The sequence below is a fragment of the Peromyscus maniculatus genome, chromosome 9 (assembly GCF_049852395.1).
Source record: "Peromyscus maniculatus bairdii isolate BWxNUB_F1_BW_parent chromosome 9, HU_Pman_BW_mat_3.1, whole genome shotgun sequence".
Lineage (NCBI taxonomy): Eukaryota > Metazoa > Chordata > Mammalia > Rodentia > Cricetidae > Peromyscus > Peromyscus maniculatus.
This window is the reverse complement of record NC_134860.1, coordinates 118,615,082-118,641,594: the sequence shown is the minus strand read 5'-3', so window position 1 is coordinate 118,641,594 and position 26,513 is coordinate 118,615,082. Positions and strand designations below refer to the sequence as shown.

General features: G+C 47.6%; 1 protein-coding gene across 3 annotated transcripts in view; it reads right to left on the bottom strand.

The window, feature by feature from the left end:
- The window catches only part of Farp1 (FERM, ARH/RhoGEF and pleckstrin domain protein 1), a 264,856-nt gene that overhangs the window by 92,993 nt on the left and 145,350 nt on the right, over positions 1 to 26,513 (bottom strand). For all 3 annotated transcript variants that reach the window (XM_076545576.1, XM_076545575.1, XM_076545577.1), the window contains exon 3: positions 320 to 424. In XM_076545576.1, coding sequence (XP_076401691.1) covers positions 320 to 424 — 105 coding nt within the window. The remainder of the gene's footprint in view (positions 1 to 319; positions 425 to 26,513) is intronic.

Here is a 26,513-nt window from a genome sequence, read left to right as displayed (position 1 = left end):
AAAAAACACCCCAAAACGAAAAAAACAACCTACATACCAGTGGCTCTGGACCCGTGGGTCGAGACCCCTTTGGGAGTGGGAGGCAGGGTGGAGGGAGGCTGTTTCCAGCCTTAGGCACTGCTGACAGATGCACAAATTACCTTTGCGTGTATTTTGAACATTCAATCAAATATATATATTTAAAATACAAACTAGGGCTTCCTTAGAGTTTTCCTTCTATTTACGTCTGCATGGCCAGAGAGGTAGTGACTCTTCCCCATCCCTACGATGAACAGTGGGAAGGTAGTGACATTAAGGTGGTGTCCCCTGTGTCTCCTACCATGATCTTTTTGTGGTCAGGGAACTCCAGGCCGAAGTAGTCGCCCTCCACGAGGTTGAGGTGGCTGCACACGGCATCCAGCAGCACCTTCCCTGGAGCCCGTTGCTGTGGACAGAAAGAACTGGAGTTAGAAGCGTCCTTTGCTGTGTGCAGCCAGGCACACAGACCACACTGCTCCCGACTCCTGAGTCAGTGGGGCTCACAAGGGTCACGCAGAACTTGCCACCATCCACCCTGTGACATCCTGGGAGCCACATCTGTGTCTGTGGTCTTCTGACTCTGGACTGAGACAAAGTGATTTCTCCCCACTCCAAACCCAGCCACAGCACCCTCCCTTTCCTGGTAACAAACTGCTTGTCGTTGCTTTTTGGTTTTGAGAAGGAATGTTGCTATGTAGTCCAGCCTTGAGCACACGCTCCTTTTGCCTTTGCCTCCTGAGAGCTGGGGCGGCAGGCAGACATGAGCATGCCTGGCATCTGTTTCTGAGAGTGGCTTTGGCTTGCTGCACACAGAGCAGGAGACTGAGTTTCCCTACCTGCCACATGCTAGGACAGGTAAGAGCTCAGCAGGGAAAGGGGCTTTGCCACCAAGCCTGACACCTGGCCTGAGTTCAATTCTCAGGGCCACATGGTGGAAGGGAAGGGAATGACATGTGTAACGCCCCAACTTAGAATCATGCCTTGCTTTCTCTTTACAACTCCATGGATTCCTAAGAGCTGGCTGGTAAGATGGATCAAATGCTACCACACACACCAAGCCTCAAGAGGCAGATGTTACGAAAGCCATTGGTTTTATATTTCCACTTTCCTTCCAATGCACATATAACGGTTTAGGAGCCAACTAACTCAGGATGCTGAATGGCAGTGAGGGCAGAGAGCTGACAGGAACAGTGACTGTGTGCCCATTAGCCTGTCCTCACGTAGCCACAGGGGCCGATAAAGATGGTTCAGTGTGGGGCACTGTACACTTTCCTTTCTCTAACAGATGTCTTTTTATGGCCCCACAGCTGCCTTCACAGCAGTCTAGAAGATAGCCACAGCTCCCTGCAGGTGGATAGCATCCTCTGTGGATAATGCCAGCTCACTGGTCCTGTTTGAGCCTTTTCACATGCACAGATGGCAGGATAAGATGAGGCTAGCCCAGACCCCGTCTTCTTCCCCATCGGATGCATCCCCAAGCCCATGCACGTTTATGCAAAGAGATGTAAGACAGGATGGTGGACCATGGGCCACCAACCCTGCTTCCTGCCACTGTGGCAATGTCATCTGCTTCTTCTGATAGGCTATGTGCACATAGACATTTCCTAGCTAAGCTGACAGATGGACACAATGACCTGCTTATACCAATCCTTGGTTCTAAGTTTACTTTCTCACACAAGCATAGAAGAGGCTGCATGATTAGCTTATGGACAGCCACGTTCTCTAGAACCTTCTCTCTTTCAGTAACTCCAGCAAAAGCCAAAGACTTTTAACAAAAGACACTTTTTAAATGGGCCAGGGAGCAGGCAGCTATGGAGGAATTCCTACATTACGCAGCGTCCGGTTTCCCAACCCCCACACTGTCTGTCCGCCAGCTATCTGCCCAGCTGGCAGGCACTCATATTTCCCAAAGAATTCCCGGAACTAAGGGAATCTAACAACTTCAACTAGATTTACAGAATCTGAGAAATGAGACTTCACAGTTCAACACTGGGAATTTAAATAAGCAGAGAAAAGTCAGTATACAATGGATGGCTTTATGGACAAGGATATTAGACTAAGCACGTCAGAAGAGAGTTGGGGAGCTACCACTGAAATTGAGTCCTTCACTGAGTCAGCACAGGTGTCCACGTGCACAGCTAACTTCCCGGTCAACACCAGGCTGTGCTGGGTCCTGCAGCCTCATCTTGCAAATGCCCCCTATGTCCTGTCATAGAGCAGCAGTGGAAGAGACTGCCTGCAGGATGGGCTGTAAATAAATGGCCAGAATCTAGTTAACAGTGACAAACTAAATCCCACTTCTTTCTTCTTAAAGATTTATTTATTTATGCAGATGAGTGCTCTTCTTGCACATATGCCTGTATGACAGAAGAGGGCACCAGATCCCACTACAGATGGCTGTGAGCCATGTGGGTGCTGGGAATTGAACCCGGGTCTTCTGGAACAGCAGTCAGTGCTCTTAACCACTGAGCCATCGCTCCAGCTCCTGGATCTCATTTCTTAAAGATGTTCTCAAACTTTACTTTTTTGTGCACATTTACATAAAATGCCTCTTCTATAATACTAGGTTGCCATTTAACACGGAGACGTCGACTCAGAGTCTGAGTGACTAGTTTCTAGATCCCAAGACCCATCTATAAGAAGCATTCTGAGTTCTCTGAATTCTGGCTACATTCACAGCATGACATGAGAACATTTCTAAAGGCTGGACGACTCATTACATGATAATTTTACAAGTAAATGACACTCTGATGTTTTCCATGAACTCACCATTAACAGTCCAGCAGGTATCAGGCCACTAGAGCCTAAAATACCTCCAGGTAGAAAACCACAACACATTCAGAAGACTCTTTCACTGAATGAAAGGGGGCGGAGGGAGGGAGGGAAGGAAGCCAGCCAGCCACATTGGGGAGAAGGCTCAGGCCATATAGAACCTGCCACACACACATAAGGGCCTGAGCTGGAGCCCCAGAACCTACCCAGAAGCTGACCATGATGGCATGCTGTATTGCTGGGGGGACAAAGACGGGGGTCCTGAGCTCATAGCCTTGCACTCTAACCAACTGTGAGCACCAGGTTCAGTGAGACACTGTTTCAGAAAACAAGAATATTAGGGAAAGAAACCCAACACCAACCTTTGGTCTCCATGCGCGCGCGCAAGCGCGCACACACACACGTAAGTAATCCAATCTGAGCAGTGGGCTGGGGCATAGTTCAGTTGGTAAATGGCTTGGCTAGCATACAAGAAGCCCTCAATTTAGCCCCCGATGCTGTATAAAACAGGTGTACACCTGGGATTCCAGCACTTGGGAGGTAAAGGCAAAATATCCTAAGTTCAAGGTCACCTTCAAGTAACATAGGGAGTAGGCGGCCAGCCTTGGCTACATGAGACACTGTCTCTAAATAAACAGATAAGGTGTGTATGTGTGTGTGTGTGTGTGTGTGTGGGTGACAACAGCATCATTTAAGGAGGCAAAATACAAAGACAGTGAAGAAATATCTAGAAAAGCATTTTCTAAGAGTGGTCTTGTTATCAGGTGAAAATCCCTGTATGACAATAGTGATTTAATATGGCCTCTGTGGCCTGCTACAGAGATTTTATCTGTCTATCTATCAATCATCTGTCTGCCTATCTATCAATCATCTAGCTGTCTGTCTGTCTATCTATCTATCTATCTATCTATCTATCTATCTATCTATCTATCTATCTATCGGTTTTTTAAGACAGGGTTTCTCTGTGTAACAGCCCTGACTATCCTGGAACTTGCTTTGTAGACCAAGCTGGCCTTGAACTCACAGAGATCCATCTGCCTCTGTCTCCTGAGTGCTGGGACTAAAGGTGTATGCTACCACCGCCTGGCAACATTTTAAAGACTTTTTATGTATATGAGTGTTTTGCTTGCCTGTATGTCTGTGCACATGTGCCTGCCTGGTGCCCATGGAAGCCAGAAGAGGGCATTGGATCCCCTGTAATTACAGATGGTTGCAGGCCAACATGTGGGTGTTGGGAATTGAACCCAGGTCCTGTCTAAGAGCAGCAAGCACTCTTAACCACTGAGCCATCTCTCCAGATCCCAGTGATGTTTTCCTCAATATCCCCATATGGTTGTACTTTTGCAGATCACTAAGATTCCCACGGCCTATAAAAATGTGAATCCAGACTACCCCATATGCCAGTATTATTGATATAATATTCTAGAAGTTTTTCCCTTATGAGAGGTCAAAGTGTAACTATTATGTTTCATTCTGGAGAACAAATTGGCAATAAATGAGAACACATAATCAAATCTCTCTCTTTTTTCTTATTGGCTACTCTTAATTAAGCTCCAAGAGTATTTGAATTTTAATCTATTACACAAACAAATTGGCAGGCTCCACACTGTGTGTCCCTGTTGCCTTCTCCATTTTAAACTGGCCTTTCATTGGGCCCTATGAAATCACATTAGCGGGGAGTTCGCACGCTTGGGAAGCAGTCCCTGAGTCCTAAGTGGTGCGCAGATTCACAAGCACGGTCCAGCAAACAGAAGCCACAGGCCCAGTGCTTTGGCTCACTGTACCTTTAAACTGTTCCTGTGTTTTCAGATTATCCATTAAGTTTTATGCAAGGACACTTCTGTTTTCCAAAAGACTAAAGCCACAGTTCTGCAGATGAGGGCCAGAGCCTCCCCCTTTTCCTCACCTCTCAAAAGAGCCAAGTGAATGAATCTCCTACTTGAGAAAGCTTTCAGGAATTATTTCACAGGCAGAAATCTATAAAGGTAATGTCTGACCAGGTTTACAAAATTCCCATCTGCTCAGGTTTCAGAAAGCCATTTATGAAAGGGTTTCCTGCCCCGCCCCCCTCTGGTTGGGGTTTAGTGTAACCATGGCAACCAGAGCACACATGCACCCAACAGAAAGAAATGGCTTTTCTCAAAAGCCCTACCCCTCTTCCTAGCAATAGTACCTTTGAGAATATCGTTCTAAGTCCCGTAGTCCATTGTCTACCAGTCTCAACACAGGGTGCTGCAATGCCCCATGGATTTTCTACAGTCTTACAATCTTCTTTCTTGGACCATTTCTGAATGGGTAATTAGAGCTATTAATAAACATAATAGCTTGAGAAGGCTAAGATATAGGGAGTAAAGTCAAGTGTAGGCACTATGCTATGAACAGTGAAATGATTTCCACTAAGTCCCTGATAGGGACAAATAATTAGATAAATTAGAACAGATAGTAAGTACTTCTTGCTAAGTTCCAGGCCAGTGAGAGACTGTCTCTAAAAACAGGGTGGACAGTGCCTAAGGTATGACATCTGAAGCTGTCCTTTAGCTATACACGCACATGCATGCATGCATGCATGCGGGCTCCCCCCCCCCCCCCAGTGTTAGAAAACAGACTGGTTGGCTACTCTTTCTGATGGTAGAGTAACCTGAGACTAGAATATCCAGGAAAATTTAAAAGAAGCCCAAACTAAATGGGTCTTGACAGATGAGATTGCCAAGTAAACACAATGTGGATATACAATGTATCAGTCGGCAAAAGGGACATATTTGATGTCATCACAATAGAAACATTACTTTTTTAACTCCAAAGGATGCCAATTCTGCAATGATAGTGTTAGATTCTCGTGAGGGCTGTTTGTGGCGTCCAGGTGGCTAGCTTCTTGGAGTGTTCTCACGTAGTGGGGCAGTGAGGGAACCACAGGCAGGCTCTGGAGGGGATGAAACAGCTCAGCCAGCCGAGTGGAGTGCTGTTGTTTGTGTTCTGACAAAGTCTGCCTGGAGATCACCTTTCTTTAATCCCGGCACTTGGGAGGAGGAAGCAGGAAAATCAGGAGTTCAAGGCCACCCTAGGCTACACAAGAGTGAACCAGTCTAAAAGAGAAACAGAGCGGGTGGTGGTAGTGGTGGTGGTGGTAGTGGTGGTGGTGGTGGTGCACACCTTTAATCCCAGCACTAGGGAGGTGGAGTCAGGAATATAAGGTGGGTGAAGGTATGATCTCACCCCATTTGGTCTGAGATTTTGTAGAGGTAAGAAGTCTCTAGAGGCTGGATGCTCTGCTTCTGTGATCTCCAGGCAAGCTTTATTTGTCAGAACACAAAGTATCATACAAGTGTCTACCATTCCGGGAGAAGACATGTGTTCCAATTCCCAACACTCACAGAAAAACTGAGCATGGTGATGCATGCTTTCAATCCTAGTGCTATGGGACAGGGGCAGACAGACCCCAGGGCTCACTAGCCATCAGCCTAGGCAAATCACCGAACTCCATATTCAGTAAGAGCCCGTTTTAAAACATTAGTTGGAAAGCAATCAAGAAAGACATGCAGTAACATCAACACACATGTGAACATATGAATGAACACATACTAGACACACACAGGCAAAAAAAAATTAAAAATCAATAAAAAGAAAAGGCAGCTCTGGCCTTGGATCTTCTTGTAAAAACAGCGGTCCTCTGAGAATGTGCTTGTTTTTCACTGTCTCATTCAGTATTAATTACTTTCTCATTCCAAACACAGCCACAGAGTGGCTTAAGGATTCAACAGGTGAAGCTTGGTTCAGTCCTGCCATAGGGAGTCAGGGAAGAATGAGACACTGTTACTCTTACTCTTCTGGTCGCCATTGGAGACAAGGTTGCAGTTAGTTGCAAAGGTTGATCTAAACTCAGTCTGAGCCCAGGCTGGTCTTCAACTTTCAGTTCTCTGGCTCCCGAGCAGCTGAACCAGGGATATTATTGCCACTCTGGACAGATGTGATGCTAAAATAGAATTATGATCACAAAATGGACCTTTTAAAAATTGTGTGTGCGTCTACCCATGTGCCACAGCATCCATGAAGGTCAGAGAATAGTCTACAAAGCAGTGGCTTCTCTCATTCCCTCGTGGGGGTTCCAGGGGTCAAACTGAGATCAGGCTTAGCAGCATGTGTCTTAGGAGCCAACCCCCTGGTCACAAAACATGGAATTATGATCACAAAGTGTCTTGCCATTTGTTCTCGGCATCATTGTCCCTGCGGAAGTGAGGGGTGACAGGCGGATGGGATCCATACTGAAAGGCATGTTCCTGCACTGTCCCTGGACTCAGAGCTTAACTCCAGCAATAATCTAGCTGCAGGGATGGGGTCCATGCCCCCATTCATACTTGTATCTGCTCAGCTGTCAGGAGAAAGTGACCAGCATAACACTCCTCCATCTGAGTATGCACACTGATTCCCCGGGGACAGTGAAGAGCCACAGGCACAGATGAAATCTAAGAATCTGCAAGGTTCTGGGGTCCCACAGATGGATTCTGGGCGTCCTGCAGATGGTTCTGGTCTCTACCTGAGACTGAAAATCAACCTGAAGATTCAACAGTGGCAGCAAATGTAAAACCTTCTTCGAGGGCACAGTCTGAGCCACCAGTCCCAGTGGTGGAATCTGGAAAGCAGGTCTTCACAGGCACCAAGGGAGAACATTAGGGTAGGCCCCAGCCCAGCATGACTGGGTGTCCTCAGATGATGGTGGGAAGGGTGGGAGTGAATACCAGGACAAGAGGCAGAGACTGAGAGGACGCAGCTGCAAGCCAAGGGATGCCAAGTTATCATGGCCAAAGCTGGACGCTGGGAAGGATGAGGCCCAGCGTCTCAGAGGCAACTCTGGTCGACTGTTGTTAGCATGCCTCCATTGTCTGGTGTCTTGTCATCCAGTCCCGACAAACTGACAGCCACTTTAGGGCCTCGTTCTCAGCACATGTAGACAGAAACAGTGCACGCTTGGCACTGTCCCTTCAGGAGCCCGAGATGACAAGGAAATAAAGCCTCAATAGGCAGCCTGGGAAAAATTCCGGCCTTTCAACATCCTACCCCCCAGATCCAAGCACACCTAGCGCGCAGGCTAATTGTAGGGGGTGATTTATTTTTCTCACTGCCTAAGAGCTCCCCCCACCCTGCACTGTCATTATTCTGTATGTGAAGCATGTTCCACAGTTCAAGATCTTTCTGTTTCATCGTCTCTTTTGAAAGCTTTACAACCCAGTCTCAGGCCTGAAGTCACACTGGTTCTCAGCATCTCTCAGCTATGTTCCCAGGACGTCCATTAATTCAACTGGCCCTTTCTTTGCTCCTGTTCCAGCTTTGACCTTGAAACACTGCCCCTAGAGTGAAGGCAGGTAACTGCCACACCTGGAGCTGACCTGCCCCGGGGTGTGGCCGAGAGGGAGCCCCTAAGACTCCAGGTGCATACATGTTTGCTCTCTCTGCTGGATACCTTGTGGTCCTGGAATCTGGGGACCAAGCCGGAGTTCTCTGCTGGATGGTACCTCATCTCTCCTGGATCCTGTAACCCATCCCTATTGGCTGCAAGCTATCCCAGAAATAAACCTCTCTTTATTACCAGAAAAATTAAGTAGAATTGCCTCATTAAATACAGTGACACTTCACAGCCCCCAGCTCCAGAGGACAGTTACCAGTGAAGTGGGAGCCACGGGGGGAAGAGACTGAGAAATTCCACAAGAACCCTGGATCTGTGTGTAAATGCCCACGACTTTTTGCCTTTTCCTAGAAGGATTAGCACAAGGCCACTGTCAGCCTGGGCTTAATGCAGACTAGGGGGGATGTCAGACTTGGGGCTAAATATAGCAAAGTGAACGCATGTGGTGTGTCTCTACTGTCTCCTGCTAAAATGACAGTGAAATAAAAAAAAACATCATTTAATTTAAAAAGGGAATAAATTCTTAGAAGAAAATGTGAGGGGAGACATCAGGTGAGAGATTTCTTCGGAATTCTGGGAGATGACAGAGAAGGAAGCTGAAATGACAGAGGAGGGGGGGTGTCCAAAGTGAGAAGCAGCCAGATGAGGCAGAACTGCTCAAAACCGGCAACAGAGGATGCTGCACATCTGGCAGCATGGGACTGGTAAATTTCTCTTAAATGCTCAGACTGGAGAGATGGCTCAGGGTTAAGAGCACCAGTCACTTTTCCAGAGGACCTAGGTTCAATTCCCAGCACCCACATGGCAGCTTACAACTTCTGTAACTTCAGCTTCAGGGAATCCAGCAGCCTCCTCTGACCTCTGAGATTACGTCAGGCATGTGGTAAACAGACATACATGCAAACACCATACACATGAAATAAAAAACAAAACAAAGCATGTATGTTGACATCCCTAAGAGCCTGTTTAATTTACTAAACAACAATGGCAGCTAAACCCAGAAGGCTGTAAAGGAGGATGGATAGTTGGTGACCATGAAAGAGCTCTTAGGACTGAACATGGCGCGGCAGAAATAAAAACCTCTAAGAGTTAGGAGGTATATAGACTCCAGAGCTTTGGGGTGACACCTTCAAATTCTGAACCTGAGCTCTACATCAAAGACCAAAGAGAATGGAAATTAGCTAGTAGGAAAGGAAACACGTCAGAGAAAAAATTCTAGAGGGAGCATCTCATAGAATGAATGAGTGAAGCTGATCTAAAGCAAAAAAGCTTTGAGAGGAAAGAAAAGATAATTTCCAAAGTTCAAACTCTTGAAAGTCTAGCTATGCTGATGACTCAAGAAGTCCCAGGCACATGTCTTGGTGGTTTTGCATGGTCACAAAACACCAGAGTGTACTTATCCAGTCTATGGCACACCCCACGAACACCCACACTATGAATACTGTAGTAGGTGGGGCACGGATGCAGACATCTGCTATAGCCCACAGCCAAATACATACAGTATACACACACTACTGTGGTGTCTGATCATCACATTTACCAGGTAGTGTACATAATTTCTGTGCTGTTCTTTCATATGTCTGCAGTCAGTGGCTTGGTTTATGCCAGCATTACCACAGACCGTGAGGGAAGCGTTACGGCTATCCTGTCACAAGGCACCAGGAATTCTTCAGCTCTATTAATTCCCTAGGACCAACATCGTGGCTGGCAGTCCATGATGGACAGGATATTGTTATGTGGCCTGTATCTATCTAGTAGAAACAGTAACAGGACCTGGCCGAAGTTTTCCCTTTGGGGATCACTGGCAATGACACCTATGTAATCACACACTGGACTCCAGCAGGGATCCATACATGGACCTCATCTATGCTGTACACTTGGGCCATTTCAGCATGGAGGCCAACATCGTGCCATGGCTGCACTCACACGAGGCTAGTCTGCACTTGAATCTCCTCTTCTGTGACTCAGGCACCACGACCCAACCCTTCCACAGCGCTGAGGACTCTAGGCACTCCAAACTACTAGAGTGGCACCCAGACTTAGTCTCAGCTATGATGACAACCATGATGCTTTGGAGGAACAAAAGACGATAGATAACTCAAGAACTGAAGAGATGTCTGGTACCTTGGAAAGGAAACAGTGTGATCACCATAGACAGGAAATAAAACTTCACACCTCAGCTCTGGGGAGCAGGGACAAAGCTGTCATTCTGGATGAATGTAGCTAAATGTTTAGGTCTGCCCATTAGTCTATGCACAAACGCTGCCATTCTCCCCCCTTAAGGAGGCTTTGGGGTGGCCACGCTGCCTGCAAGGACACACTGTCTCCTTGTTCCCCTCAGCACTGAGCCCTGGTGTTCGGAACACTCATTAAACACACATCAGATTGGGTTTCAGGGAGTCCCAGAGTCCAGGACAAGAGAGAATGGGTCCTTTCAGCTTCACCGTAATTCATGGGTGTTGTAACCAGTGTGCTGGGCACAGAACTCCCTTCTTCCTGCATTCCAGGGCTGTGCACAGAATGTGTGTGCACAGAGGAATGGGGATTTCTACCTCTCTCCTGAAAACCTGTTGTAAGAGGTGGGTTGGGGAGAGAATCCAGTTTCATTGTCCTTGTAGTATTAAGAACTTCTAAATTTCATTAACATAAAAAGATCTTGGAGATAACACCCGATATCACACTGGACTTCCAAAATCACTGTTCTGAAGAAAGGTAAAAAGTGGCTATTTATCTGAACAGAGGACTTTGGGGAAGCCGACAGACAGCGACGCCCCTGGGTTCCTCTTCTTCGTTTGCTGCCAGAGCTTCCTGTCCTTGGCTGCCAGCCTCCCCCCAGGAGCCAATCTCTAAAGACAGTATTAACTTGAAGACCAATTCTTCTGTCCACAGGCGCTTTCCACGAAAATAGCTCAGCATGTTTTCAAGTGGTCAGTGGTGAGGACAGGAACATTTTCTCAACCCTGAGAAAGGGTTTAAAGTCCTTTTTATGCAAAAAGCTTTTAAATCTAAAGTTGCATGAATCAGGGTCTGGAGAGGTGGCTTGTCAATGAACAGTAAGCACTTCCTGCTCTTCCTGAGGACCCGGGTTCAGTTCCCAGCGTTCACCCACATTCATATGGCATCTATTCTCACACACATACACACACATAAATTTTATAAATTTAAAAATAAGTCACCTACATGCCTGAGTCTGAGGCAGGAGGTCAGCCTGGGTTATGTAGCCATATTCATTCATTCATTCTCTCTCTCTCTCTCTCTCTCTTTCTCTCTCTCTCTCTCTCTCTTTCTTTCTTTCTTTCTTTTTTTTTTGGTTTTTCGAGACAGGGTTTCTCTTTGTAGCTTTGGAGCCTGTCCTGGATCTTGCTCTATAGATCAGGTTGGCCTCAAACTCACAGAGATCCGCCTGGCTCTGCCTCTGGAGTGCTGGGATTAAAGGGGTACGCCACTACTGCCCGGCTTCCATATTTATTAAACCAACCCTACTGCTTTGAAATCTTGGAGAAAGATTTCACGTGACCAGAAATGACTGACGAATCTATCAATTTTAGTATGTGCCTGAAGAAACAAGCCTGTGCTGGTTAGTTTGGGCCAATGTAACACAAACCTAGACAGAACTGGTTTAAGACACAAAGGATCTCAACTGAGATGATGTCTTAAGAGTGACCTGTAGGCAACTCTGGGGCATCTTCTTGATTGATGGTTGATGTGGTAGGGCTGCCATGCACTCTGGGTAGTGCCACTCCTGAGATGGTGGTCCTGGGATCTAGAAGAAAGCAGGCTGAGCAAGCCATGGGGAGCAAGCCAGTCAGCAGCACCCTCCATGGCCTCTGCATCAGTGTCTGCCCTGACTGCCTTTGATGAGGGACTGTGATGTGGGACTGTAAACTCAAGTTGCTTTTGGTCATGGTGTTTTTAATCACAGCAATGGAAACCCTTACTAAACAAGTCCAAAGGATTTTACTCAGAAAAAAAACAATGTTATATTGATTTAGAATATTGAAAAATCAAACTCCGGGCTGGAGACGGTTCAGTGATCAAGAGCCTTTGCTGCTCTCGCAAAGGACCTGGCTTTGTTGCCTAGCACCCACACAGTGGCTATCAACCACATGCAACTCCAGTTCCACAAGATCTGACAACCTTTTCCTGGCCTCCTTAGGCACCTCATACATGTGGTGCATGGATACACAGATAAGCAAAACATCCATACACATTAAAAAATAAAATAAAGTCTTTAATTAAAATAAAACCCAGAATTGTAAATGGCATATAAAACAAAACAAACAATGAGAAAAAAAAACAAACAATTAGCTCTGGTGTCTCAGAAATTCACTCATACAAATACTTCTTTTTCTATAGTTTGAATATGGTTTATAAACTCCAACACTCATGTTGAACACACATTTACGGAGCTGGAATAGGATTAGGGCTTTTGTACACAAAGTGCCTGTTCCACCCCAAAGCTACACCCTTAGCTACGCTGAAATTCATTCATCCCTGTGGCAGCATTGGTGGTGAGGTATTTAAGAGGTTGACAGCTGAGACAGGAGGCTGTTCCCAAGACTAGCACTTGTTCATGATTTCCCTCCTCCGAACGAACACACCTGCCCTTCTGCTTGCCACACTATAATGCAGCACAAACATCCTCACAGAGGCCAAGCAGATGCAGCGGTCATGTTTTGGGGCTTTGCAGCCTCCAGGACTAGATGTCAATAAACGTATCCTTCTTTACCCAGTTCCAGGAATTCTGATGTAGCCACAGGACACAGCAAGGCATTTCTCTTTACAGTCTGTTCTCACATCCTCTTCAGTTCAGCAACAGGAGTCGGTGAGGTAGACCAGGCTAGCTCTGCTGCTCTACAGAGAGGTGTGCCTTCTAAGCACATCCTCAGTGCTTACTATCCTAGGGCCAAGCTCAATTCACAGAGCACAGACTCTGGATTAGGCACAAGCAGCTTTCAAGTAAGACTGGAACAAGTGTCTGAGAGACGGGGTGGGATGGCGGTCGCTGGGAGTGAGAGGGGAGTCAGGAGTATAATTGACTGGGAACAAAGTGTTCTGTGGATGGGCAAGGATGAATGGGAGCTTAATCCCACTGAATGTGTATTTAAAATATTTTAAAGTTTATGTCACATCTATTTCGCTATAATAAAGAGGGGCTGAGACTGGGAACAGGGACACTGAAGCCAGCCAACGGTGCTCTTCTCAAAGCTATTTTTGACAGGATGGTGAACGTTTTTCCATTAATTTCCTTTCATTTCTCTGCCTATCCTAGGTCACAATGTGACTAATCACATAAACGGTCCAAACTGCTTCAGGCAGAAGTTATCATCTCCACCAAGCCACACCCTCACGATGGGGGTGGGGGAGGGGCTGGCCACTCTGCCCCACACTGAGCTACACAACCCTTCTCCGGCTTGCTCATGCCACCCCAGCCACCCCATCTACTCTCTGAGGAACACCAGAGGTTCGTCTACCTCGGGGCGGATGCCCAGGCCAGGACACTCTCCCTAGAAATTGCCAGGGTTAGTTTCTTCACATCTTCCTTATTTTTGCTGTGTCTGCTTTCCAACAGGGCTGCCCGACACCACCCTGCTTAAACTTCTCTGTGCCCATTTCCCCATCTCACTGTTTCTTTTTACATTTCACGTCCTACTTAACAGCACATCGCCTACTGTTCGACATGCGCTGTCACCTCCCTCTGCTGGAGCGTCCATGGCACAGGTGTGGACCCTTGTCTCCTCACGGTGGTTCTCATAAAGGAGGAGTGAAGAAGTCTAAGTGATAACTCCCACAGTCAAACCACAAGGGTACAATCTTTAATGGAAACAACCACAAAATACTCGGAGTTTACACCTGCCAAAACCTGGACGTGTGCACTGTGAATAAAAGGCCCACCACAGATGAACTGATCAAAAAAATGATAAAGTCCAGGATCATATTTTCCCTTTTTGTCTCAGTGCTGAGGGGTGGGGAAAAGCCCAGGGCCATGCACATGCTCTGCTCATGCTCTGCACATGCTCTGCTCATGCTCTGCTCATGCTCTGCACATGCTCTGCTCATGCTCTGCACATGCTCTGCTCATGCTCTGCTCATGCTCTGCACATGCTCTGCTCATGCTCTGTTCAGGCTCTGCACAGGCTCTGCACATGCTCTGCACATGCTCTGCACATGCTCTGCACAGGCTCTGCACATGCTCTGCACATGCTCTGCTCATGCTCTGCACATGCTCTGCTCATGCTCTGCACATGCTCTGCTCATGCTCTGCACATGCTCTGCTCATGCTCTGCTCAGGTTCTGCACATGCTCTGCTCACGCTCTGCACATGCTCTGCTCATGCTCTGCTCAGGTTCTGCACATGCTCTGCACATGCTCTGCACATGCTCTGCTCATGCTCTGTTCATGCTCTGTTCAGGCTCTGCCACTGAGTTACACCCTAGTCTTCAAGGCTGGCATTCAAATGATGAGGAAACACGTTCAACTGCACAGCACAGAGCCAAACCAGCCACACGACAGCTGCTTGTACCATCAACTACCCACAAGAGGATCCACCTCGTGTGGACAGTAGGTCACGTCCCAGTCAGTGGCCAAGCCCCCTCTCTACCTTACCCTTGGGGAGCTCTGTAAATAGATCAAGTACATGGACATGTTGGCACACTGGCTCGGTGTGACCACGGCTTTCCGGGGATTTGGATAAGTGAGTCTTTTGTCATATATGTTGTTATAGTGTGACTGTTTCAACATAGGTGGAGAGAGGGCTTTAAAAATGTATAAACAAGCCGGGCGTTGGTGGCGCACGCCTTTAATCCCAGCACTCGGGAGGCAGAGCCAGGCGGATCTCTGTGAGTTCGAGGCCAGCCTGGGCTACCAAGTGAGCTCCAGGAAAGGCGCAAAGCTACACAGAGAAACCCTGTCTCGAAAAACAAAAACAAAAACAAAAACAAAAACAAAAAAAAAAAAATGTATAAACATATAAGCTTTTATGTGATATATATATATATATATATATATAAAAATATTTTGTGTAACTCTCATGATTCTACTAAAAAAATCTATCTTCAGACATGATTTCTCATATTCCTTCTTATAATGTTATAATCTATAACTTTCCTCAGGTTAAATTTTTTAATTTTTGAGAATTTCATATATAACTATACTGTATTTCCATAATTTCTAGCCCCTCCCTTTACCTCTCCAGTTCCTCCCATGTCTATACCATCCCCCTCTACAAGTCTACTTATGACCATCTATGATTACTATTATTCCACATATATGTACACACACACCCTATACTGAGTCCTATACCAGGACCCGGCATCTTCTCTGTTAATTCACACTGGTCTGTAGCTCCAGGCTCAGCCTAATGGCACCGCCCTTGGCACAGTGTGGCCAACACTCACAGCAGCAGGACACTGAAGACAAACGGGAGACATGATACAGACACCAGGTGACAGTTTACACGCCTTACATGAAATCCTACAGACTACACTCGGCAGCGTGACCACCCACGTGACCCGCAGCAGCACTTACTCAAAGGCTGGGCTGGGAAACAGGGATGGTTCAGAAAATAAAGCCAAGTAGGACCCGTGAGCTTTGAAAGAAAAGAAATACCTCTGACTCTTCCATGATTAAACTTTAATCTGCAAGGGCGATGTGCAAGGAGGGTACAGCCAGTGAGAGACCCGTGTGTCCCTTCCTCCAAGCGAGGTCACCGAGAGTGACAGGACTCCACCTACATCTCAGCTCACGGAATGTGTTTCATTGTGCTCCCAGAAAATCACATTAAAATAACTAAACAACCATGAGCATGTTTCTGAAACAAAGGTTCAATCATCCGCCGAAAATAAAACCTGCTGTCAAAAGAAAAAGAGTTTACTGAGACCCAGTCTGACCAACCGAGGACCCAAAAAGATCTCATTCTAAAAGCTTCACTCTGTCTTCCGGCCAGATTGCTGAGTTTAGCATGCAAGATAACGTCCACATAATTTACAGAGTGGTGCCAAAGAGAAGCTGATTCCAGCCGCACCTACTCCTGGGTGTTCTAGTCTACAGAGGCCGCAGTGGATATCACACATTTTTCCTCCTCCTCGAAGGCACGGAGGGTCCAAACACACCGGAAGGGGGAGAAGCCTTGGGATCAAGTGTGTTTGCAAAAGAACTGCACGGAGCAAGAGCAGCGGACATGGCGCCGCTGGGGTAAACAAGGATGGGGATGAGGAGGGGGGTGATGATCAGACATGGAGGCTCAGGGCTGCGGTGACAGGGTCCCAGAACAAAAGACAGCGGTGAACACTAGTTCTCCACAACTGGGCCTGTGAAAAAGAACACTCTCTTAACATCATAGGCCAAGATGCTTTATCAGTCTCTCCGAATTAAAAAATAACAGCAGAAACAAGCATGGCAGCCGGGGGCACACCTGCGTTTGGACACCCATCCCTCTTGCACACTTGTTGCCCAGCAGAGAGCGCCATTTGTGCCCGAAAGCTCCATTTCCCGTCATCTTTCAAAGCAGTCCTCCATTGACACAATTCTCAACTAAAAAAACAAAACCCAAAAACGGACTCCACTGCTCTGCAAGCGGAAAGAGGGGCAACAGAAACTGCCTCGCCTCCCATGCAGGAAGGCCCTGCGGCCGATGCAGGCTGCAGCAACGCGCCAATGCCGTTAGCCACCGCTGCGTTTGCGAGTTTTGAAATTTTTTATTAAACTCAAGGCCCAGCTTTCACCAAAGTCCCATTTTTACCAAATCCTCAAACACAAATACAGCTCTGAAGACCAAATAAGACAAGCTACATGGATAAATGTTAAGATAAATATTCTTGGGAAATCTTCAGACTACATGAACATGTATGTACCTCCCTGGTTTACTAATGCCTTTAAAAATATTGTACAATAATGAATTAAGAAAGCAGATTCGGGCTGGAGAGATGGCTCAGAGGTTAAGAGGACCGACTGTTGTTCCAGAGGTCCTGAGTTCAATTCCCAGCAACCACGTGGTGGCTCACAACCATCTGTAATGAGATCTGGCGCCTTCTTCTGTATACATAATAAATAAATCTTTTAAAAAAAAAAAAAAAAAAAAAGAAAGCAGATTCTGGAGCTGGGGAGATGCTCAGTGGGTCAAGTCCTGAGTTCGAATCCCAAGCACTCACATAAAAAGCAGCCATGACCCTATGTTCCCGTAATCTGGCACTGCAGGGTAGAGGAAAGGCAGATTTTGAGAGCATTGCCCATCAGCCTGCTTAGCCCAAGCAGCAAGCTTTGGTCCAGTGACAGACCCTGTCTTAAGGAAATAAAACAGAGAGCAATGAAGATGTCCTGTTCTGCCCTCCACATAGGCACATATCTGCACATGCACGTGTACAGCTCCCCACACACCATATTCGACGTGAAAACACTACCCACTCACCCACCCCTGCCAAAACAAACAAACAAACAACAAAACCCCCCAAAACCAAAAAAACCAAAGCCCCACAAACCAATCAGTAGCCAGATTCTGAGTTTGTGGAACACAGTGCACGAGCTAGTCTGACTTTAACCCCGCCCCCAAGTCACGCTTGGTTCATCAATAAACCGGCCCAGTGCCGCGAAGGGGGTCTCCTCCTGACACGTCCAGCCTGCCCAAGCTCACTCTGCGAGCTGAGGACTCGGACAGGAGCCTCAGTGTTACAGAGAGCCAAGCACACGAACAGTGTATGAAAAAGAGGCCAGTGACAAAGAGCCGCCCACGGTGGATGTGTCAATCAAACCAGAATGTGGGGAACAGGAAGAGGGATTCAACACTGTTGCATAAATGAGTAGATGTTTCTAGAAACTTCATGGAGAGACAGCTTGTTGAAATATAGAAACAAAAGTTTCCTCAATTTTGACATCAAGTGCAAAATTTACCATTCATGGCTCATTTCCACAAATCTTCTTCGTAAGTTCATTGCTATCCTACATGGAAAGCTTTATAATTCTCCACCTGTGCCCAGCACACGTCTAGAACAGTTTCAACAGCATCCACTTCACATTCTCTATCTAATTTGCCTAGGAAAGGTCAATTACTTTATTTTTGCCTCAAGAAAGAGGACCATGGAAGAGCAATCAACATAGTCCCCAATGCTCACCCTCAATAAGAGTTAAGGATGAGGTGGGCCAAGGGTCTGAATGACTTCACTGGATGAGCCATCACACGCACGCACGCACGCACGCACGCACGCACGCACACGCGCACACAGAAAGACACCAGAATCAAAGTTGTAGAAACTCAGCTCCCGAAGCATCCGGGGGCTTCACTGATGAGTTAACCAGGGGAAAGGAGAGGAATTTGATGGGGGAGAGCGGTCTCCAAAGGACACCAAGTAGTCAACATATCAGACCACAGAAAATACCCCCAGTGAGGACTTCTGTTTCTTCCAAATAATGGTAAACTTTTTTTTAAGTCTAATGACACCAGTGGGGGGAAAAAAAACAATAATTCTGCAAGGACACAATTTCAAAGGGTAACTGTACAGTAAATGTCAAATCATTATCACAGATCATGAGGTGAGGTGTCGTAACAACCTGCAGACAGTCGCAAATGTCACGACTTTAATGCCAAGGTTACCCACTACACCACAAAGTAACTCTCAGGGGAGTGGGGACGGGGAGGACAGTGAGAACCCTACCTTGCTTGCCCCTACTGCCAAATCCCACAGACTGGCTACAGTGCTCCAAGGTTGCCTTCATGAGAGACTAGAGGATAAAACTTGAGAGTAACTTTAGCTGATTTTTCTGTCCCGTTTCTCAGTCACAAATTAAAAGGCGAAGAAAAGCGAGAGCCATCTGGAACTGAGGAGCCATTTTGCCACAGCCATTGATTAAATTCAATATACAAACGAAGTGAAGGGAAAGGATCTTGGCTCGGTGGTTAAGAGCACTGGCTGCTCTTCCAGAGAACCCTGGGTCAATTCCCAGCACCCAAATGATGGCTGGTAATGTTCTGTAACTCCAGGGGGTTTGATGCCCTCTTCTGGCCTCTGGAGGCACTGCAGGCACCTGGTGCAGAGACATCTATGCAGACAGACCTATATACATAAAATAAAATCTTAAAGAGAGAAAGAAAAGCTGTTGCAAGTCTTAAATCAGATGTCAAAAGAACATTTTCCCAGTACATTTAAGGTTTAAGTCAAGCTGCAAACCCATTTATGTGTATTCCCTTCAGACACAGCTCAGCTGCACAGGAACTCAGGATGTATATTAGTTATAAATATAAAGATGACTAAATTCTATTTTAGTTCAAGTATTTAAGTGCTCTGAAGTTGATTTTCCTTATACGGACTTTGGGGAAAAAAATAATGTTGACACTCAACAGGAAGACGAAATTCTGTAGCTGTGGATTTTGGAAAAGAAGCGACTTTTCCTGTAGTGACTAAGCAAAGATTCACTGCAAACACCATGTAAAATTTTAGTTATTTTTGTAGAAAATGGACAAATTAATTAGATGTATGTTTTTTGTTTGAGGATCTATTTTTGTAATTTCCTTTAAAAGTCAAGAAAAAGGGGGGGGGTATGTCAGTGAGGTTTTCAACACTGTAATTAGATACCAAGAGAAACAATTCAAAAGAGAAAAGAGTCACTCCAGCTCACCGTTTCAGTCCAAGGTTGCGGTGGCCATTGTTTGACAATGACCATGACTTTGGCATAAGTGGTAGAGGAGACTGTGTAACTCACGATGGCCATGAAGCAGAGTCATGGGAAGGGATGGGGCAAGACATGCCCTTTGTGTAAATGGTTCTTTCATCTTTAAATTTTGTCTATGTATGTACCTGTGTGTGCATATGTGCACAGAGAGAGCGCAGGGACCCATGGAGGCCAGAAGAGGGCAGCAGATCCCCTGCAGCTGGAGTCAGCTTTGGGCCTCCTGACATGAGTGTTAGGAACAGAACTCTGGGCCTAACCTCAGAGCCATCACTCCATCCCAGAGATGCCTGCCCCTTGAAAAACATTATTTTATTTCATGTATATGAGTGTTTTCCTTGAACAAATGTAGGTGTATTATGTGTGTGCTTATTGCCTTCAAAGGCCAGAAGAGGGCACTGGGTTCCCAGAACAAGAGTTAAAAGCTGTTGTGAACCACTATGTGGATGCTGGGAACCAAACTCTGGTCTTTAACTGACAAGCAGTCTCTCCCACCCCACCCCATGCTACACCATGTGATGTCCAGAGGACAGCATCTCAGAGCTCTCCTCCTCACCCCCCAGAGGACAGCATCTCAGAGCTCTCCTCACCCCCCCCCAGAAGACGGCATCTCAGAGCTCTCCTCCTCACCCCCCCCCAGAAGACGGCATCTCAGAGCTCTCCTCCTCACCCCCCCCCCAGAGGACAGCATCTCAGAGCTCTCCTCCTCACCCCCCCCAGAGGACAGCATCTCAGAGCTCTCCTCCTCACCCCCCCCAGAGGACAGCATCTCAGAGCTCTCCTCCCCACCCCCCAGAGGACAGCATCTCAGAGCTCTCCTCCTCACTCCCAGCTCCTGTACTCTTTCTGGCCCCTCTTCCACAAGGCTCCTGAGCCTTGAGGAAGACAGGGTGGGATTTGATAGAGATGTCCATTCAGGGCTGAGCTCACAGTCTTTACTCATATCACTCTGACCGGTTACGGACCTGCATCAACTGTTGCTCATGGCAAAAGAAAACCCTCGGATGGGGGTTCAAAGCAGCAGACTTAAGGGGCAAGCGGCTGGCAGAGGTGCACCGAATGGGAAGGTGAAGTTCTCAGATCCCTCTGGCTCTAGCAGGTTCCACCTGGTGCTGAGGTTAAGGGGGAGCACCTGGTCTGCAGCCCTGACATTCTGTGAGGATCTGCAGTGCTTACGTGGCTGCTGCGGATCTGAACTCAGTTCCTCATGCTGCAGAACAGATGCTCTTAGGCACTGTTAAAACATCTTTAGTGTTTTTTTAAACATCGATTTGCTCATAACTTTTTCTATTGAGAGTCCAAGTGCCTCTTCTCACAGTGCCATGAAGAACAGGTGTTCTGACAAACGTGCCGGAGAAGCCAGCGTGTAAACCAATCGCACGCTGTAGCTATTACTGTGTGTCTTCAGTTAACGTGTGCGGCATACAGGGGCTGGGGGTCGTGCATGTGTTCACGGTTCGGCGTGTGTGAAGGCTGGGGGCTGACAAGTGTCTTCCTTGGTTACGCAGCTACACTGGCTGGCCAGCAAAGCTCCAGGGAGCTGCCCATCTCTGCCCCATTCCCCAGCACTGAAGTTATAGGTGCCCCTTCACCACACCCAGCTTTCACTCGGGTGCTGGGATCGCAACTTAGGTCCTCACGCTTTCCCAGCACACTCTGCCAGCGGAGCCACCTCCTCGGTCCCGAGATGTGCTTTGTGACTAGTTCTCAGGCAGCAGCCCCTACTCTGTGCCTCCACCACGCTCCCCAGTTTACTTTCTGCTCCACGCAAGCCCGTCTGGACCTTGGGTACACAGCATCAGACAAAACCGAATTCAGCCCCAGAGCCCTGACAACCAGGAGAAAAACAGCACATGTCTGATGTCAGGTATGATAGACAGAAGTCCATGTGAGAAGCAGACATGAGTCAGTGACAGCCTGGCGTCCAAGCCAGGCACGGCTGTGGTCACTAAGGGTCCCTTACGTGGCATTACTTTGCACAAAGTCCTTTCGTGTATTATGCTGAATTTAAATTATATTTAGAAGCTGTCTGAAAGTGCCTCACGGATTCTACAGGAGGAACGGATGGCCAGGGAAGGCGGATAATCTGACCCAGGCAGAGATGGCACCTCTGTGAATAAATCTCAGGTTCTCCTAGTCCCAAAGCTTTGCCTAGGCAGATGCTGAAATGCAGCTCTCTCGGATGACTACTTAGTTCAAACATTTTTTTGAGTCCATAAAATTTTCAAATGCCTCCCTTTAATAATTGAGTTTAAACACAAAAGCTAATGAGGCAAGGAGGTTTCCCTTAACCAGTCTCTGAGCTCAGTCAGCCTTGTATTACATGGATGGTTTTTTCACATCTATCTCCATCTCAGTATTATCACATTCCTTCTCTTCAATGGCACTGCATCCTCTTCCCTGGGAGGTGATGGGTTCTGTTGCCCCTGTCATACACCCAGCAGGCTGCTGCCTCAAGAGCATGGCACCTCAAGACCCCTGACAATCAGATGCTGACATCTGTTGGCTCCCTGGAGCTGCTTTGTTGTTGTTTGTTTTTGTTTTTGTTTTTTCAAGACAAGATTTCTCTGTGTAGCCCTGGCTGTCCTGGAATTTGATCTGTAGACCAGGCTGGCCTCGAACTCACAGAGATCTGCCTGCCTCTGCCTCCTGAGTGCTGGGATTAAAGGCATGAGCCACCACTGCCCAGCCCCTGGAGCTGCTTTTAATTCTTAGAATCTTTTTTCAGATATAATCATTTCCCAGCTTCCCACTCTGGTGTGTAATTCAGGTTGGACTTGAGACTCAACTTGCTAATTCAACAGCCAGGAACTGATGACGGCGTCTGCCTCAAGGGCTGTAGAAATGAAGAGATACAGGGAGGCACAGGGAGAGCGAGCAAGCAGGACGTGATCCAGGAGAAGAGGGTCCTCTATTCCACAGGCTAGTGGTGATCATAGAAACTGGTAGAGCTTAGGTGCTCTCATTAAATGTCCATCTGACCCAAATCTTGTAGACCTTTGAGGACAGGATGCCAGGAAGACCAGAAGTCTCTCTGTGGCAGGCTGGCTGAAACTGGTTAGAGCTATGAGGACCAGCAGAGTGATACTGGATAACACCTAACTCTATTCCATCTGTGTGCTAAATGACATGCTCTCCAGGGCCACCACAGCTGACAACTGTCATGGAAAAAACTGGAAGAACTATGAAAAGAGAGAAAATAAGGGGTGCCTGAATTCTAAGAGAAATCCCACCTGTTACTGGGGGTGAGGGACTGGAAATGTTCCTCTTTACCAACTTGTCCTCTGTCCTCACCCTGTGTCTAGCCTGCTCTATGTCCTCACTCTGTGTCCAGCCTGCTCTATGTCCTCACTCTGTGTCCAGCCTGCTCTATGTCCTCACTCTGTGTCCAGCCTGCTCTATGTCCTCACTCTGTGTCCAGCCTGCTCTATGTCCTCACTCTGTGTCCAGCCTGCTCTATGTCCTCACTCTGTGTCCAGCCTGCTCTATGTCCTCACTCTGTGTCCGGCCTGCTCTATGTCCTCACTCTGTGTCCGGCCTGCTCTATGTCCTCACTCTGTGTCCGGCCTGCTCTATGTCCTCACTCTGTGTCCGGCCTGCTCTATGTCCTCACTCTGTGTCTAGCCTGCTCTATGTCCTCACTCTGTGTCCGGCCTGCTCTATGTCCTCACTCTGTGTCCAGCCTGCTCTATGTCCTCACTCTGTGTCCAGCCTGCTCTATATCCTCACTCTGTGTCTAGCCTGCTCTATGTCCTCACTCTGTGTCCGGCCTGCTCTATGTCCTCACTCTGTGTCCAGCCTGCTCTATGTCCTCACTCTGTGTCCGGCCTGCTCTATGTCCTCACTCTGTGTCCAGCCTGCTCTATGTCCTCACTCTGTGTCCAGCCTGCTCTATGTCCTCACTGTGTCTAGCCTGCTCTATGTCCTCACTCTGTGTCCAGCCTGCTCTATGTCCTGTCTTCACTCTGCTTCTTTATCCTGCCAACACTCAAGAATTAAGAAGTTGATTTTTGAGTTCACTCCCTATCCCATTTTATTTTAGATTTTTGTTTTTAAATCATGCGGATGTGTGTGGCTATGTGCAAGTGAGTGCGGGTACCAGTGGAGGCCAGAGGAAGGCAAGAGACCCCTCGAGCTGGAGTCACAGGTGGCTGAGCTGCCTGACACAGGTACTGAGAATTGAACTCAGGTCCTCGGCAAGAACAGTATTTGCTTTTAACTGCGGAGCCACCTCTCCAGCCCTATCCATCCACTTCTTAAATTCTTCAAGGAACATCTGCTTTACTCCTCAGCTGGTTCTCACTCTTGTTACTTGTTCCATCATTCCTAGCAAGAAAAGAGACACTGTGTGGGGGAAAAGTTAGGAACAGCAGCTCAGCTGTTCTGAGGAGACCAGCAGTCCTGAGTGTGTGCAACTCAAATGGCCACAGTATCCTCATATAACACAGCTTTTCACAGCAGAACAAGCTGGCGAGCATGCTGAGCTGCAACTTGAACCCAGGGATCTAGCTCTCCCAGTCGGTGCAGATTCTAGTATCTTCTTCTTTCAGAGGCACCTGAAGGGCAGTGAGGGGCAGGGAGGCCAGAATAGACTGCTCGACACCTCCCGTTACCCAGGCCTTAGTGTCTGGATATGCCCAAACATGGCCTGATTGTTTTAAGTGCAGCATGAAGGACCAAGTCTTCGAGTCCCTACAGAAAGTCGGGTGACTTGGGTCATGAAGATCAAAGCTCATTCAAACAGGCGCTTGTCCTGCTGTGGAGACGGTGCCCCTCTGCTCAGAACACGGCATCCTGTCCTGTCCACGGCGACGGAGCAAAGGTCCCACAAGTCTGAGGAGTTGATAAGCCCTGCTCAGGAGCCCGGTAGCTCTGTCATCCCAGCCATCTGCTGCTTGCTCTCCTGCTTCCAGGCTCTCGCAGCTTCTCGGTGCCCCCATTAGGGGCCTGGTCCTTTTCCAGGAAAGGGCTTTGGCGTCAAGCCTTTGAACCATCTGCTGCTGCCCGGAATCGCCCAGGAAAACTGACAGTTCCTCTCACCAGCAGTCCCCACAACACTTAAAATTCCCTAATTGGATCGTTCCATTCCAGGTCTCCAGGAGCGCCCTAGGAAATGCCACCTTGGGGGCCGATGGGGCTGAGCTATTCATGAGGTCTAATAGCCTCCAACAGAAAACAGCCATTGAAAGGCTGGGGGGTCTTCATTAAGCAAATTCCGCTGTCATGTCAAATTGCGTGGGATTCCACCACAGACTCCCGCTCCCCGATTTGTGCTGGCTTCAAAGTTGTAAAATGAACAGCAGTGTTGTGGAGAGCCTAGTGCCATTTGCCGAGCACTCATCCCTACATGTGATAGTTGATGCTTAAGTTTGCCGACGTGGAGAATGGAAACTACCATTTATCCAGCACCCACTGAAGGCCTGTGGGTTGTAACTTGGCACATCACTGTGGTGACTAACTTTAATGGTATCCTGAAGAAGTAGAAACCACTCTGGGAAAATTTAATTATTAGCAGGTCACTTCAGAAGTACTGGGATACAAATGCAGCTTTGAAGTGCTTTTAAAGATGAAATAAGACAAATTCTAATTATCTAGATGTTGGTGCATGCCTATAATCCTCACACTCAGGAGCCTGGAGAGTAAGAAGCTAACTAAAGAAACACAGCAAGTCCCTGCCTCAGGAAGAGGCAAAGGAACAAATTCCAGTGCCTAGCCGAGTGCCGGGCACACAACAGGCTCTCGGCAAAGCCCCGATCCTTTTCCTTCCCGCTGAGGAAAATGACCTACACAACTAGCTTCATGACACACCTTAGAGGCCAGAGCTAGGGCCCAAGCCCAGGTCCACCCGCCCCTGCTGGGTCCACATGTACCACAGGGCTACTTCCAGCCCCACCCCTCACTTGCCCCTTCCACACATGGGGCAACTAAGCTTCAGGTTCAGGTTCAGCACCTTGCAACACCACCAAGGAGCCAAGAGGGCGAGCATCCCAAACAAGTCTGTTTAGAGCCGATGGCTTTCACAGCAGTTTTGCTCCTTTGCTGAGCACAGAGGAGAGGGAGGCTGGACCAGCCCTTGCCTCTCATCCCTCCCAGATGCGCTCACTTCTTTTTCCAGGGGACACTGCCCTCTTCACTTGCTAGGACAACAGATCCACACTCCAAGGCTCACAGGACCAAGCATGTGTCTCTCATCTGGGGGTGCAAGGGAAGCCTCACAGGGACAGAGTGAGCACCCACAACAGCCCAAGGTAGGAGGCTGTGGCTCAGCCCAGCATTTCTCCAAGTGCCAACCACATGGAATAACAGCAGAAACTCAGTCCACTGGCTCAGGAGGCAGAAACGTACAGCAGGATGCCTCCACAGGGCTAGTTCCACCCCCAAGGAGGCCCTGAGAGAATCTATTCTGGCTTCTCTTCTAGTGGGGGCTGGCCAACCACTCCAATCTTCCTCCACTGGGTCAACAATCGTCACGGAGTAAGACCCACCAGACAGACCCAATGGAGCCTCATCCTTCACTTACAGCTTCACTGCATCAATGAGTAATTTCCATCCATCCTTAACCAGGGTTAGAACTTGAATGCATCTTTGTTTCACAGGGTGTTTGTTTTTGTTATTATTTCGTGGGGTATTTTGGTTTATTTGTTCTTGTTTTGAGATAAGAGTCCAG